The sequence below is a fragment of the Platalea leucorodia genome (assembly GCF_965183815.1).
Source record: "Platalea leucorodia genome assembly, chromosome: 4".
Taxonomy (NCBI): Eukaryota; Metazoa; Chordata; class Aves; order Pelecaniformes; family Threskiornithidae; genus Platalea; species Platalea leucorodia.
The window spans coordinates 86,992,173-87,008,555 of record NC_138826.1 but is presented as its reverse complement, the minus strand read 5'-3'; the positions used below and the strand labels follow the sequence as shown (position 1 = coordinate 87,008,555).

Below are 16,383 nucleotides of genomic sequence, written 5' to 3'. Positions count from 1 at the left end.
ATCAAAGCAAAAAGCGTGACAGCCTTTCCACACCAGAAATAACTGACAGCAGGAATCATAGCCCTGGAGAGCTGCATCAACAGAGGAGGAGAGAGTGCAGCAAGAATAACATGAGGAGCAACAATCAGCAAGGAAAAACCAGCTGTAATAAAATGGAGAAACAAGACAGCTGCATCTCAAAGGGAGCAGCCAGACCCAGAACAGTGTGAGGGAGAGAGATCCCAGACAGAACTGAAGGAGTCATAGCCCTAGATGAGCAGTCACAGCCAGATAAGAGAAGGGATGAAAGGGCACCAAGGACACTGTAGACACCCGGACAGTATCTGAAGTCGTTTCAGTCAGCCTGCTGCATGCTTTGAAGTGTACTGGTTGAAGATTCTGGCAGCAATCAGAGCGGACAAAACCAGTATGAAGGAGTGTAACTGTAAAAGTACCCCCAGTAGAATATGTCTTGGCAAGTGGCAAACAATAATCAAAACAAAGAGGAGGAGGAGGACTGGAATAGGGAAGACTATTCCTTTTTTTTTCCTCCCTGTAAGCAAAATTAACGTCAGTAGGGAGATTAGTTACTGGCCCTGGCTACGTAGTGCAAACAATACATTATTTCCTAACCCTTTGTATGTATAATTTCCTTTTCCTTCTTAACCCTTCTTAAAAAAAAAAAAAAAAAGCCACTTCTTAAAAAATGCTTTTTCCTGCTTTCTGTGTCTGAGTGATGGAAGGAAGTTGTATTTCTACTAGTAATAAAGGGGGACCATGCTCCCTGCCTCCCCACAAAGGCAATGTTCTGCATTAGGAAATCTGTTCAACTGAAAATTTGCACAAAGAGAAATGCTCAGCTTCCTTGTATGCTGCAGTAACAGTTTTGGCAAAGGAGAATTTAAGAAATTGAAAGCAGTGGCTTGCTCACCCTTTTGAGTGCAATTCTCTTTGAAACTTTACAGCATAACATGTTCTGCAAGAATGTGGAAGAATGGGAGGGCTAACTGCAGTCACTGGAAAGGCTCTCTAAAAACTTTGTGCTTTTTACTTCTGTTCCTCAGACACTGGGAAGGGTACTGGGACTGTAATAACAAAATGAAACAAAAAAAAACCCCAAAACATCTATTCTCCCCAGTAAAATCAGGATTAGTATCAGAGTAAAATCCACTCAGATCATGAGTGCAATGAAATTGTGACAATGTGCATCTATGAAATGACCACAGAAAAGTGGTCACATTAACAGTAAGAGAAATACTAGAGAAATAGTTATAAATAGTAAAGTATGGTAAAACAGGTTTTATTTTTAAATATTCACATAACTAAATCAGGAACATAAGATGGCATCCAGCTAGTTAAAAGTCTTACAGTACAAACCTGGTAGCTTTTCAACCCATTCCCTTACCACAGTGTAAAGGGAGAGCTTTTTGTTCTCCCTGACTAATTTAGCCGTGATGTCGTCTGTGAATGCCATTAAATCCTGGGTGAACATTTGTGTGATGCTTATTTCCGTTCCATGACTTGCGAGTGCAGCAGGTCAATGCCCAGATTACAGAAGGTGCTTCCAGGAGCTATTTGTTTATAATGCATCGTAACAGAAGAAGTATCTTGTAATGAAAATAATTTCTTTCTGTTTACATAAAAAGGTTGTAGGTTGTTACTGCTTCCAGTATGAAAGCCATCGAAACTCAGAGTTGGTGAAACCTTTAGGTTCAAGTTCAGAACTGTCCCAAGAGTGCCTGACTTCAAGTATGCAGGCTGTCCTCCAGCTGGTGGGTGCTAGTGCATAAAACCAGGCAGGTGCTTCAAGATACTTAAAATACTCATCTTAGGGCATTTGAGCACCTTCCTGACTCAAAACAAACTGTCATTAACCTTTTACACTGTTTAGTGTATACTAAGATAGTATTTTCTGAAGAAGAAACATAGAAACCACTGTGTGGTATATATATAGGTACACACCTACAGTGCTTCAGGAGTGTTACATTCCCTGCGCTGGGGAGAACTGTATATTGGTTTGATTGGAAATAATAAAAATGGAGCACAAATGTTAATAAAAGCATTTTATTTTAAAGAGCTCGTTAGACTAGATTGCGCAGTCAGCATAGAGCAATTGGGAAGATGCAACCTGTTGTGGTACATGACTGTCTTCTGCCTATTCCCTGTTGAAAGGCAGCAGCAAACAGCAGCTCCCAAGGGCTGGAGGAGGTGATCAAAGCATGAATGGCAGCAGTGGCTCACGACACTGTGCCCTGCCATCATTTCTCATACTTCTTTCCCCGTCAGGGAACAGAATAGTGCATCCTTGTCTCAGATGTTTCCATGGCTTAAAATAAAGCATTGATAAAGGTGGGTGTACACGGAGGTACCAGGCTATGCACCAGAGTTCCTGAAACGCACTTGCCTTTTCTGCTTCTCTGGCTCTACTTTGTAACGGTCATTTTCAGCAAAGGGCAAAGCAGACAGCACCTTTCTAAGCCCTTACAAGTAGTTTTTTTTTTTTTTTACCTGAAGGAGTCCAAAAAACAACTATGCCTGGGTAAAGGCAAGGGATGACTTTTGCTGACACACATCCTAGTTCAGATCAGTAAAACAAGAGCAACAATTACAAGCGTTAAAGTAACTTGGAAAAAATTGTCAGAATTAGAAATAGAAAATAAACTGGAGGTAATGAAGTAGAGTAAAAGGAAAAAAAACTTGACATAAAAATATTATCGATATTTTGGTCAAAATATGATCATGCAGGCCTGCAGGACCTCTGTTGAGGAGGGAACTCTCTGGAACAACCTCTGCTACACTGTTGTTTTGTTGCTGTTGCTGCTGCTGTTTTTTAAAGGTATGTTTAGGTATTGGGTAATTTCTGAAGCTTAAAAGAGGTATTAAAAAGAGAAAGTAGAATGGCATGTATAGTTAGTGTATATATATAGTTAGTTGCAAATCAGTATATAGTTAGTATATATATAGTTAGTTGCAAATCAGTCTTAGGCATGTGGATTGAGATTCTTATGTGGTATTTAGTGAACTAAAAAAAAAAAGGAATATTAATTTTCGTGCTTCATGGAAACAAACCTGCTCAAACAGACCCGATTTCAATCTTTGATGAGATTAAACATGTGGTTGGTAAAGATAAATGGTGTTGAGACACAGACTTGTTTTATTATGGCATAATACTCTAGTTAAAAAAAAAACAAACAGTGCTTTACCATATCACTACAGAACACTTTGGTTGGATTAATAGATAGCTATCAGATCCCCTAGGTAGTCATCAATGGAGAATCATCACAACATTCTGAGTTTTATTTTACTTAATTTGGATGTGGTTTCTCTGTGGAGCTCATTGGTAAAATGGGGATGCATTTCCTCTTTGAAGTGGAGTAACGGTGACCATGTAAACACTTCTGTAAGTATTCATCAGAAAAAGGAAAATCTTTGTCTGTCACTCCAAATGGAAAACATGGATTTGTGGAGCCAGTTTTATTATTGCAAGATGCTCTTCATACAGTGGATTTTAAGATGCACTAGGTTATTTGCTATTTTCTTAACTTCTGATGATGGCCCGTCTACGTAAGTAATGTCATCAGCCTCTTGTGTTTCTCCATCCTTGAAGACTTCCTCATACAAGCAGCTAATGAAAAAGTATAGTGTGCTTTTGTCCTTGTCAGTGATGTCAGAACATGTAAGAGCGATTTTGGTGGTGAGGCTAAATAAAACTCCTGTTGTAAGTGGAGTCCTGATAGCATTTTGTCTAGGTGACTGATATGTTTTATTATTCAAGGAAAATGACAATATCCACCTGAAGAGTATGATTAGTTATGGTCATTTACTCCTGAATTTTGTTCATTGTGTCATGTTCCAAAAATTTGCAACAGAATTTATGTCTAAGACAAACATTTCACCACAGCTCATCTTACCATCTGACCATTTTGGTATTATCCAGCCCTAGAACAGCTGTGTTTGTCAGAATAGAAAATGATTATGATTTCCCACTGAAAAGCTCTTCTTGAATATAATGTTGCTTTTTCAGTGATGTTTTGGCATCAGATAAATGGCCTTACAATCTATAAAAACAACATAAGATGCCTTTATGCATCTTTGATGATTTAGCATGGTACATTATAGGTTTATAGGTATATTTGCTGATTTTAAAAATATTGGCTCAACCACACTGTACACTTACACTGTATGTAAAGTTTTAAAAACAGTGTAAGTTTAATTTGCTTATTAAAATATATCCTGGTTTTATTGCTGAGTATCAACAACACATTAACTTGCGGGTATGCACTGCCTGATAAGCAAATATCAATTGGAAATTCTGTATTACTTTAAAAAGTAAAGAAGGTAAACTAAATGACTGATTTTTTTTTCTAGTCTGTACTGTTAAAATCAAGCAGGGATACTTTTTTTGGGCTCCTTTTAAGGAATGTAGTCCCTTACTTTTTAGCAATTTATTACCAAGTGCAGGAAAACCAGTCTGACCCAAATTCAACCAAGTACGTAGTTAGGTGCTTAATTTTATGTATGTAAGCTGTGGAATTTAAGTTGGGTTGCTTACGTGTTTAAGGTACTTCAGTGTGTCACTAAATGATGGCCTGGACTAAGAATTTTGGGATTAGGCTCATATTGTCACATTTTTTACTAGTATGCTGCATAGTCTGCATATACCTATCTCCTTCCTTACTTCTTCTTACAGCTTTTATGTGGGTTTTCCAAAGGGAAAGCCTCTAGGAATTCATATGAACATTTTACATTTCTGCCACAGGGAGGAAATCACAGGCACACGTTTACTCATTTAAACAAATACATTCTGTTATCCTAATCAAATAAGGAAGCATTCACACTCATCAAATTCACATGCATTAAGCTTCATTTTTCTTGTAGCATTTGGAGGTGCTGGTGGAGAATACAGAAAATAGCCAAACTGGTGTATTACAGTGCTCAGTTTCTGAAAATGAGAGTGAAGTGATGCTCGTGACTCATGATACAGGCTAATTAATTCCCTGAAAAGAATTTCTCTGTGAGTACTTCTGCAGTTCCCAGAGATGAGATATTTTGGATAGAGACAGCTGAAGAATTGCAGAGAAAGCTTTGCAATCATTTCTGCTTTTACAGCTCGATAGAAGGACTTTAGCAGAGGTCTCTCAGGAGCCCACCACAGTACCATGTTGTAACTGATGGCATGAACAAGACACTCTTGTTCCACAACTATCAGGTTAAGGCCGCATATCATGAAAGATGGTTCAGATCACAAAGGTAGGAAGGTAAAATACATTTCAGCGTGATCTTCTGAGTGGGAGCTGAGGAATGGTTGAACTTTTCCTCTTGGGGAAAAAGCAACAAAGCAAGAGTGTATGGTGAATATGTTTGCTTAAAGAAGCACAGTTTAAATGCAACACATGGATTTGAAAGTGGTTACCCAATTTTCAGTTGTTCTTACAGAAGAACTAAAGGGCATCCATTGATTTGCTTAAGCTCACACCAGTTGCTCAACAGACATTACAGCCAGACTTCTCCCATCTCTTGTTCCTCTTCTTTAACATGCTGAGGGTGACAATTCAGTTAATTCAGTGCACTACATGTAGTGTAACACAGCAGCTCAGCTGACCAAGTTTTTAAATAATTCATTTACACACATATACACTATACTATATCTGCATTTGAACAAATTCTGCAGATGTGACTTAGTCAAAACATATTTTTTGTGTTAAATTTCTCCAGGATTCAACAGATTTCATTTTGTTTTTTTAATTTTATGTAAGAGTTCTTTTTAAAATGTCACATTTTTGCTACATGTTTGATGTACATTGTTCTTTCACTTTAATTCATGCTGTGTTTTTCCCAATAAGCTAAATTTCATAGGGCATCCAGCTGCGGTTGCTTAGTACCAACAAAGAATGATTGTTTTGGAAGACGTGACTTGGATATTACTTGTTGGCTAGTGTTCACATTACAAAAATAATGTGCAAATGTGCATTCTTTGCATGAGTGCTTGGTAACATGCTCTTCTAATATTTTAAATGAACTTAGAATCACAGAGTTACTTAAGATTTTGAGAAATAAAGAATAATGTATGAATTCAGGAACTTTGAACTGAAATGAAATTATACTCATTTACTTAAGAACCCATTTGATTATGATACCCTCAGGCTTCTATTTGACAGAGTACTGTAAAATTATGTTCAAAATTTTTAAGAAAAAAACCCCAACCTGTATGCTGCTTTTATTACATTTGCAGTTCTAAAAAAATCTTTCTTCAGCATATTTAATGAAGAAAAGATACATTTCAACCATTATTCAAAATATATTAGCCCAAATTTGTAAGTTTTTGTGTGATCTTAATTGATTCTGCTAAGGTCGTTCATGCCTGACTTGAGGGTATACAGCAGCCATGCCTGTGGCTTACTGGGTGAGGGGCCACGTCATGGCTAAAGCGTAAAAGGGGGACTCAGATTTTTAAGGATATAGCAGAGAAGTGCAATGAATTATTTGTATTGGACCATCCTGCTAAAGAATGGGTTGATTCCCATGCTCAGTTTATTCTTTGTAACAGATAAGTTGCAGGAACTATCAATTTGAGGTAGATATATAGGAAACACTAACTAAAAGAGCTGAATTAGTTATTAGGAAGTCTGCAGAGCTGGGTGGCATCCACCTGCACCTTCTGAAGGTAACAAGATGTGGAGCTGCAGAACTTCTGACAATGGGACATAGACCATCCTTACAAACGGCCGCTGTGCCAGAGAATTGCTGAGGTAATGTACAGAAGGGGCTCCAGGGGAAGTCCTGGGAGCTATAGGCTGATGAGTTTGACTTCCTTCTCTGGAGAGTTGGTGACTCTATGGGATATAAAGAGTAAGATAACTGAGCACATAGATAAATATGTTGGTCTTGCCTGGACATAACTGCTGCAAAGGGAGATTCTATCTCACTAACCAGCTGGAGTTCTTGGGGGCAGTCAGTAGAATTTAAAAAAACGTTTTTGACAAGGCACCTCACCTATAGCTCAGGGTAAATAGTTTAAGGAGGAAACTATTTAATGTGTGTGTAATGTGACTGATTCATTAAAAAAAGAATACTAGTATATATCAAGTATATATTCGTAGCCATCAAACTTTGTATATTGTTTCTCATCTTAAATCAGGAGCTCTTTATGAAGGAATGGTACCTGTGTGAGTGTCTGTATGTGGTCTGAGCCTTGTTTTAGTCAATGAAGATGAAGGTGATTATAAGAAGTTATTATTGATAATAGTAGCTCTAACAGTAATATGAACAAAATCTAGTATAATCAAGGTAGAGGATAGTGCAACTCACATTTCCCTTAGCTAGAGAGAAAGTAACCCTAATCTTGAATTGCAGGGATACCAGCATACAGAAAACTAACTGTAGGCCTCCTATCTGTGTCCCATTGTCTTTGAAAAACAAGTGGCGCTATTACATGTTAATCAAGAGAGATTTTGAACTGACTACTGCACAATAGAAGAATTTTAATAAATCACTTGTATTCAATGTTGGTTTTGGTTTTTTTTTTGTTTTGTTTTGTTTTTTGTAATGAGAGAAGAAAAAGCAAAATGGATGGGTGGAGGTTTTGTGGAAAATAGACATATTAAATTTTTTTTTAGAAATTCAGTTATGTAATTCTTGTTGGTAGTCCAGTGCCCCTCTCCTCAGCACCTCACTCCCCGCTTACACCTTGGATACCAAGGTGGTGTTTTTCATACCAGGATACTTCCTGATTTTAGCTTTTATGTGACAAAAGGGATCGTTCTGAGCTAAATCAAAATAAACATCTTTCATTCCTAAACAAGGATGGCAAGGTGGACATTAAGTGAAAAAGAGATATATTGAGGTCTGTGTAATTATTATTACTGATATTTGGTGTTAAGTGAGCAAAATGGATAGGTGAGCCTGCAAGATGCTGTCTCAGACTTTGCAAACTCAGGGTGGTGTTTTTGCACTGCTTATGCTTTCACATTTTCTACGGTTGCTCCATAAGTTGCAGGATACAATATCTTCAGAGGGATTCATGTCATCTCACTTGGGATGTTCACTGTGCAGACTCCTGCAATTGACTAGTCCTCTAACCTCCTTGTATCATCAGTGAAGATAAACAGGCACTTTTAGGGTAAAATTAATCTGTCCTATTTTAGATGCATGTCTTCAGATGAGATGAATCAGGATGAGCTGAAGTGCTTGCTTCTCTCTCCGCTGCCTTTAAAAGGGAGTCAGGCAGCTGGCTCAGCTGTATACAACTGAGTAAGCATCAGATAGCTACAATGTAGGCATCTGCATTCAGTCAGATGAATCTCAATCCTATGGTTAAAAGAAAAAACAATACACAACAAAAGCAGAACCAAAAAGAAAAAAGAAGTTGATGTTCTAGGAAAAAATGACAAGTTTTGGTGGGAAGGAGGACAGAAGAGCTGTGCTTTTTCTGGGTCAGCCTTTTATGCTCTCTTGCCTTCCCCCACTCCAACGCATTTATAAACTGATAGATTATTTCATCCTCACAAGAGTCAGCTGTAGTTCATAGTTTCTGTTTCATGCTGGTGACATTTTTCTGTCATGTGTACTTTTTAGAATACCGACATAGTTTTTGGTCCTCAAAAGAGTAATGCTGAATGACTTTACAGCTCATTTTTATCTCTGCACACATGGCCCCTTGCCCTTGCCTCCTAGCTTCTGTATAATCCTGTGTGCTGGTTTACTGATTTTTACATTGTTCCTTTCACTGCAACTGCTTCACCAGTTCATTATTTTAAGTGCTTTTCTTTGCTATCTGCTTGGTACAGAACATCGACCTTCAGCTAGCAAGCACACTGCCCTCTCTTCAGGGCCCTCTCTTGAATACCTACCTTTGCTGGTTTTCTTATATGAAAGTATGACAATGTAGAATAAACAGAGACATGATATATGTTACATGACTGTATATATAGAAAAGGATAGTGTCAGACCAGTTTTATAGCTCCACAATTCAGAAATTCTTGGGAACTACTTACTAGTACAGAACTTTTGTAACAGAGTGGGGAATCAGTCTCTGTATGGCTTTTTCGGACAACGCAGTTGAATTCATCTCATCTCACTTTAGACGTCTGCAGTGCAGATATGTACATAAGAGCTAGTCACCCAATGCTACTTTTGGAGTGAATTACAAGAGATGGATGCTTTTAGTTTACAATTCTCCCGCTCTGTATGGAGGTCTACTCTAAGATGAGGTAAAGTCCACCCAGAAGTGACTGGTGCTGTCCATTGACTGTAAAAGAAGTCTGAACAACTGAGGTAATTGTAGACACAAATGCTACAGATAGATACCTGCATTTAGTCAGATGTATCCCCTCCTGTGTGGCTGTATAACAGTACTGTGTTGTATGCAATAGTCATATTTTTGTGGGTTCCTACATAAGACTTACTTTTTTTTCCTGTTAAAGAAAATTCCATTTGGTACTTTCTTTTGTATAAGAAATGATTACAGGATGCAAGTTGCAAGTGAAACAATTAGTTTAAGAAATCAGATATAATAAAATTAGATCAGTTAATAAGTCGGAGAATTAAATTAACTTACAGTAATTGTGACCTGTAGTGATGCCACAGGTTCAAAAAATGTAGGAGAGAGTCTTTAAAAGTTAGTTTCATGTCATCTGAGCTCAAGGTTGCAATCATGTTATTTTATGTTGGCATGGAGAGAATTAGACTGAATGCCTTAGCAGTGACTCTGCATTTTGTAGATTTCAAAGACAAGTTTCAGCTCACATATAAAGGAATTTTGCTCCTATTTTTAATTATGGATGGTCTTTACCATGGTGTGAGCGTGCAAACCTGTTTCTTAAGAAAGATCATGAACTTACAGCACTTCAACCAGTGGATAATTGCCCGTGAGCATACTTTTTCCCAGGATCACTTTGCAGAAAAGGACTGTGTGTGCAGTTAATTTCCATAGAGTAGCTGACATGTTCTACCTTCCTTTCCTGTAACACTGCTGAGGCTGAGGAAGCTTTGACTGTGTCATAGATTATATGAGGAGCATGCTGGGTGATCTTCGGCAAATGATTTCACTATGTTGTGCCTCAGTTTGCCTTTATGTTGCAGGATATTGGTATCAATATCTTACGAAGCACTCATGAGATCTGCTAATGAACAGTGCTTCACCAGAGCCAAGTAGTGCCATTAATCATTGACTGAATGTCCAGTGTATTTCTCTGAACAGACTTTTATTAAGATGGGGTACAATGGCTTAAGGTGAGTCAGATTTTATGCTGGCAGGAACATAGGTACGTTTTTTGAATAGGAAAGAATTGCTTTCCACTAGACCTGTTAAACCAATGTGTTTTACCTCTTGACAAGGTACTGAGTCATCCACTGCCTGGAGGAAAGCACTTAAATCATCAATAAATGGCCATTCTGCCCTGTAAGAGAGCCAGGTTCACTTCTCAAGACTCCATACGTCATTCCTTGGTTGGACAAATGTTGGCAGAGCAGAAGTGGCCCTGAGAGTCAAGTGGGGAGCAGATCGGTTGTGTGTCAGGACGTTCAAGGAACGATGGTGACAGGTTCCAAAGAGCATCCTCTGCAGCAGGACAGTTTTGTTGTGATTTAGGATTTTTCTCTAGGTTTACGTCTATGTCAGAGAAGCTTTCAGAAGGTATGGAAGCGTAGGTCCTCTGGACTCCATCTAGTTCACTGCTTGCTAGGCAGATAGGCAGTGAAAATGCTAGCACATTGGGCCATTCAGATGACCCCAAGGTCATGTGTTCCATTGCTTCTGTAACTGAACCTAACTGCTCATACCTTCTTTATCTCCCAGGACCCTCTGGTTAGGGTCATCCTCCAAGCTCCTCTTTTCAGTTAGCCCCGCTTCCTTATGCCAGTTACTCTGCATACCTCTTGCTTTTTAATCCTTCTCCCTGCAAACCCATTTCTCGTCATCTCCAGTCAGAGTGCCAGTGTTTGCTGCCTTTCCCTTTCCTTCCCCGAGCTGGGAATTTATTGATTGCTTCTGCTCTTCTTATGAATGTATCGCTGTTCTCTGTTCTGTCTGCTTTCAGAGTGCGAGAAATGTTGAAATAAGTGATTTCCTCCCTTTTCTTCCTCCCATTTCTTTTCCCTTCAAGCCAAGGGCTGCATTTGCTCCCATTTCTCCTCCTTTCTCCCCAAGACAGTTTTTTCCCCTTGAGGTTCTCTGGTTTTCTGTTTTCCACTTTTTCTTCAGAATCCCTTTCCTTTCCGTCTCTCTCCTTTCCTATACTATCCTTCAGCAAATAAGTCAAGAAGGCATTTGCCTTCCCTGTGTGGGGAAGGTGGCAGAGCTGGGACAAGCATATTCTTGTTCTGGAAGCTGTAAGTAGGTCTTCTGGATTTCCTGAAGATAAATAATTGATAGAAAATACTTCTAAAATAGCTGTGAAAATGGATGGATCCTGAGAGAGTAGTCCTACCTTTGTGCCTTGGATCTCCCATTCAGTCTTTCATTGCTTTTTATTTTCTTTGGCGTGTAAGGGCTGTCCATAGTTCCATCCAATGTAGCTAAATGTTACCTGTGAGGAATGTTATAATTTTTTTTTAACGTGTGTCTGGCATTTCTTGGTCTCTGGATAGAGAAAGACTCTGTGGGCAAGATCATATGAAGGTACTTGCTTGCTTACTTCTCACAGAAGTCAGTAGAGTTAAGGTGCCTATGTAACTATATGCCCGTTGCTACTATGTGAAATTTAAACTGTGAGGAAGAAACAAGGGGACCCTGGAATACTAACAAGTGACTAGGAAAAGGGATGTGTGATGAGCGGAAGAATGCCTTTGTCTTTAAGGATTTGGACTGATCTCTTTTATATGTTTTTGGTTCTGCTACAGACGTTTTGGGTTGCCCTGCCCAAGTTACTTATTGGATAAATAAGATTTATGTATTTCTTAGGTTTTTTTTTATCTGCTGTTTATATGCTTAGACAGATTTATCGGCTCTTTATCTGCTTAAACATCTCTGAGAACTTTACTCATTCTGTTCCTCTGGTAAAATAAGGGTAATAATGCTTCCTGACCTATGGTCTTGTCTGTTCAGGTAATAATCTGTTTCAATAGGGATTATTTTCTATGCCACTGTGTGTTCCAGACATGATTGATCTCACAGTAAGATTAGGTACCACCATAAAAGCATAGCATAGAGTTAATAATGCAAACACCATCTTTTGGTTTATCCACTGTTCAATTTTTATAAGCAATTGCAAACATCTCCTGAATTAATTTTTTCTTTTTTTTTTCTTCAGTTACTTTAGTAACTATGTATTATTTGTTGTTGCTGCCTATTTGAAGACCTTGTGTTTCTTAACATTTACTAATAATTTACTAATCTTTTTGACTTATATCATCATTTCAAATGTTGGTTATTACAGATAACTCCTTCAGTACTTCAAAAATAGGCACTATACCAAAAAATGAGTGGAACATGTATTGAACGGTCTAAGAATTGGACAACTGTTGAATTCCAAAACTATTTTGAACTTGAATCTAGCAGGAGAAGACAGAAAATCTTGTTTTGAAAGCTGAAGCTAGAGAAATTCAAATTAGTAAAAAGGTGCACGTTTTCACTGTGAGAGTAAATATTAGTTGTGACAAGTTATGTAGCACTGTGAAACATTTTCCTTTTCTTGAATCTTCCTAAAATAAATGCTGTTGTGTAAAGACAAACAATAGGATTTTTGTCTAAATTACTGTTTGACCTCTATTAATGCAGGAAGTCAGATTACATTGTTGTAATAGTCTTTTTGGCTTTAGAACCTGTAAATTTTTAAATCTGTGAAATGTTTCTTTTTTTTTTTTTTTTATTTTCTAAATTGAGCATTAGCCTAATTCCTGAACCTACACCTGTAGCTGAGGTTGTTGAGTTCTAGCATCATGTTTTCTTACGGCCTTTGATTCACTAACTTTAAATCAAAAGTGTCCTCCCTCTCATGCAGTCATCAGTACTGAGTATAACATTTGATTAATGGGATTGGAAGGCTGGGTGTCTTGAAATTGGATTGCAAAGTGGGATATTATAGCTAAATCATCAAATCAGATTTGCAAAGATATTTCTGCTTGAAATAGAGCACTTGTGCAAGGGGAAAATACACAGCAATTGTGGTTCTGAGAGGGAGTAAGAAAACACAAAAGGGATGCCTTAAAGAAAGCTACTCTGGCAAGTATCTATCTGTTTCTTGGTGTAAGTACAGAGAATTGGAATCACCAGTGAAACAAAAGAAATTTTTTAGATCTCCTTTGCCTGAAGGGGCAAAGGGATATGAACTGGTATAAGTAGAGAAAGAATGTTATACAAGTACTTACCTCTTCGCATGACAGTCTGGGAAATAAGCTCACTATTAGTAAGTCAAATATGTGTATCCACATCTTATAAAATTCTTATGAAAATGATCCACTTCTAGATCATCACATCTGGAAGGCTTTTACAAAGGCAAGTAGTATCACTAAATCCTGATTCACAGTAGTATAACGGAGGAAAAAATATTATGAATAATCACTGTGGTAGAATTTAACATGGACGTTATTTTTTGCCCTCATTTAAAACTGTGCAGTACTGCTGAGTGCACAGAAGGGCTAGGGGCAACCAGCTGTGGAGCTGACGCATCTGTGCTCCAGCAGTGGAGAGAGTGTGTTTTATGACCTGCGCCTTATTCAGTATGTGGGGCAGGATATTAACAATATCGGTCTACTACCTCACTTTTCCTTGTAAGCATTTGTGTTATCTTCTCTCTCTCTTTTTCATTCCAGCACAAATAAAGATTATGTTAATTCAGGTTTCCAAGATGATAGTGTTGAATGGAAACGCCTGCTTCAGATTGTTATTATTGTCTACTATTGACATGCAAAACGGTAACTTCTTTTTTTATCTATTATTTCCCACAGGGTGCAGCTCTAATTCGAATGTTGGCTAACTTTATGGGTCACTCTGTGTTTCAAATGGGCTTACAAGTAAGTAAAGGCATTTCTGTCTTTGTGTGCATTTCTAGCATTTTCACTCTCTCTCTTTTTTCTTTTTAAACTATATTTGCATCTTTTTGTGGAAATGTTTTTTTACTTCAGGACCGTATGAGGCACCAACATGTCCCTGAAGCTGAATTTGATGGAAGACGCTGAGTAGCGTAACACACGTTGCGGTGCCCCCAGTTTCATTTATATTTCTTGGTGTATCAAGCAATTGCACTTTACTGGCAAACGGTTTTGTGCCCATTTTGTGTAGATTGCCATGTAAAAGCCATTTTATCCATGTGACAACTGTGTGAAGGGCTAGCTGAGGAAAGAGCTACTTCTCTTCAATTACATTTGTGTGCTGGTATAACAAATAATAAATGATGTCAAGCCAGCTGGAAAATACACAGCCCTAAGACTAGTAATGCTTTTCAGATAAATATTTTTGCCTTTCCTTCCTCCATAGCAAAGTCCTTGAGCTTTATTTTTACCTTTGATAAGCATGGAGTGGTCTCTGCCTTAACAATGTTTTGAAAACTCATTCTGCCTTTTAAAAGAAATTTAAAGAGGTAACATTTCTGTACAAAGAGAAAGAAATTCAACATGCTCATTACCAAGGATGAACTCTTTTCAGCAATAATTCAGTGCAAATGAGTGTTTCGTAAACTATTTAAAAACAAACAAGCCAAAGCATAAAAAACAATGCAACTCCCTCTTTTCCATTGAAATCTGCTTGAGTAAATCATGTTGCAGGCAGCTGTGATTGATGAATTATGTATGATGCAGCCTGCTACTTAGAAGTGTCCTTTAAAGTAAATTGATGTTCACCTGAAATACAATTATGCTAAGATGGAAAGAGCAATCAATCTTATCTGTTCTTAGTAAGCTTTTCATTTTGAAATTTAAATAAACTACGTCTAGGATCAGGTAATTTTTTAACAGAATAATTCTACCTCTAACCAAAATAAATTGGAAGATAAAATATAAAACAAAAGTTAAATAAATGCATTGGTTATGTCAGAGAGGTGTGTTCCATGCAATAGGCAATGAAAGGAAACCTGCTGGGGAAATACAGCTTTTTGGAGAGTTTACTGGACATTCCGGGTTTGCAGCATAACTTATTCAGAGGACCCAGTTGGATCATTTTCTTAGTTGTAATACCAGGTCAGATCAGTTAGGTAATCTTCTTATCCAGACAAGAAATCCTGAAATCCAAAGTTTCCTTCATAAAATCTTGTATATGTCAAGGGTAAAACACTCACCTCATTTAAGCCAAAAAGACTTCTGTCCTTAGTCCAGCAAACTCCATATTCCAGCCAGAAACTTTTGGCTGCACAGATCCATTCATATGTAAATCCAATAGCACTTTTTCCCAAAAAAGAATTTCACTCAGGGTTTTAGAAAGTGAAAGTATTAATGCATACATCTCAAACCCCATTTTTCTATTTTCTCCTATGTTTGCCTGAGAAATAACAGTGTGCAAGTTGTCTTGAAATAAATTTATAAAAAACTTCAGATCAAAGAATAGGGCTATGCAGGGATCAAATAATCATAATTACCATGAAGTTGTATTGGAGCTTTGTTTTTTGATTTGAGTGGTTTCTTATTATTTCTGCTTTTCACCAGTTCTGCTCTAAATAGAAAGTCTTCTGTTTGTTAATGAAAGTCTATGAAAAATCTGACTGTGAAAATCTGACTAGTGAAAGTCTTGGCATCAGTTCAGCAGGAAGATGATATTCTAACTTCTTTTATAAAAACTGTTTGAAATCCAGATAGAGATTTTCCATGTGTATGTCTCCAAGTTGAACAAAATAAAACATAAAGTTCATAAGCTTGCTCATAAGCTACAGTTATACAACTGGAAATGTCTGTCAATCATATAATTTTTTGTGTTTTGTGGATCTAACAAAATAGTGTTCCTGCACTGTAGGGTTGGGAGGCTAGCTTTGCTACTGATAAGGGGAACTGGAGGACTAGTTTACCCTTTCTATCATGTGTTGGTTTAGGCTTTTTAGCTCTTTAGCCCTGGTACCATTACTTGGGATTTAACATTATGTTGCCTTGAATCCAGTTTTATCATGGAATTCTAATGTTCAACTAAATGGCCTTTCTCAAGGATAGCTGCAAAATCAAGTATTACTACTATTTATGAATCTCCTCAAACAAGGAATACTCTGAAAGTGCACTTGATGGTTCATTCCTCCTGGGTTATCTAATGGCTTGCTGAGTAACTGAGTTCTGAAGGACCTTCGCTTTATCTCATTTGCTTTCTTTTTCATTAGCCTCCAGTACATGGAGCATATCAGTGTTAATAGTATTAATATTATTTCAGTTCTTTTTGGTGTATTAGGTATGTTCTTAAGTGTTTCACAGATGATAAAAAAAGAGTATTCCCGTAGTCTTATTACACTAGCATAAACCAAAATGAGTAGCCCTTTATTTGTGTTTGTGTTGAGT

At 37.6% G+C, this 16,383-nt stretch overlaps 1 protein-coding gene across 1 annotated transcript in view; it reads left to right on the top strand.

Annotated features, from left to right (window-relative positions):
- The window catches only part of TRHDE (thyrotropin releasing hormone degrading enzyme), a gene marked incomplete at both ends in the record, with an annotated part of 209,879 nt that overhangs the window by 101,745 nt on the left and 91,751 nt on the right, over positions 1-16,383 (top strand). Inside the window, one exon of the mRNA XM_082309145.1 lies at positions 13,864-13,929. Coding sequence (XP_082165271.1) covers positions 13,864-13,929 — 66 coding nt within the window. The remainder of the gene's footprint in view (positions 1-13,863; positions 13,930-16,383) is intronic.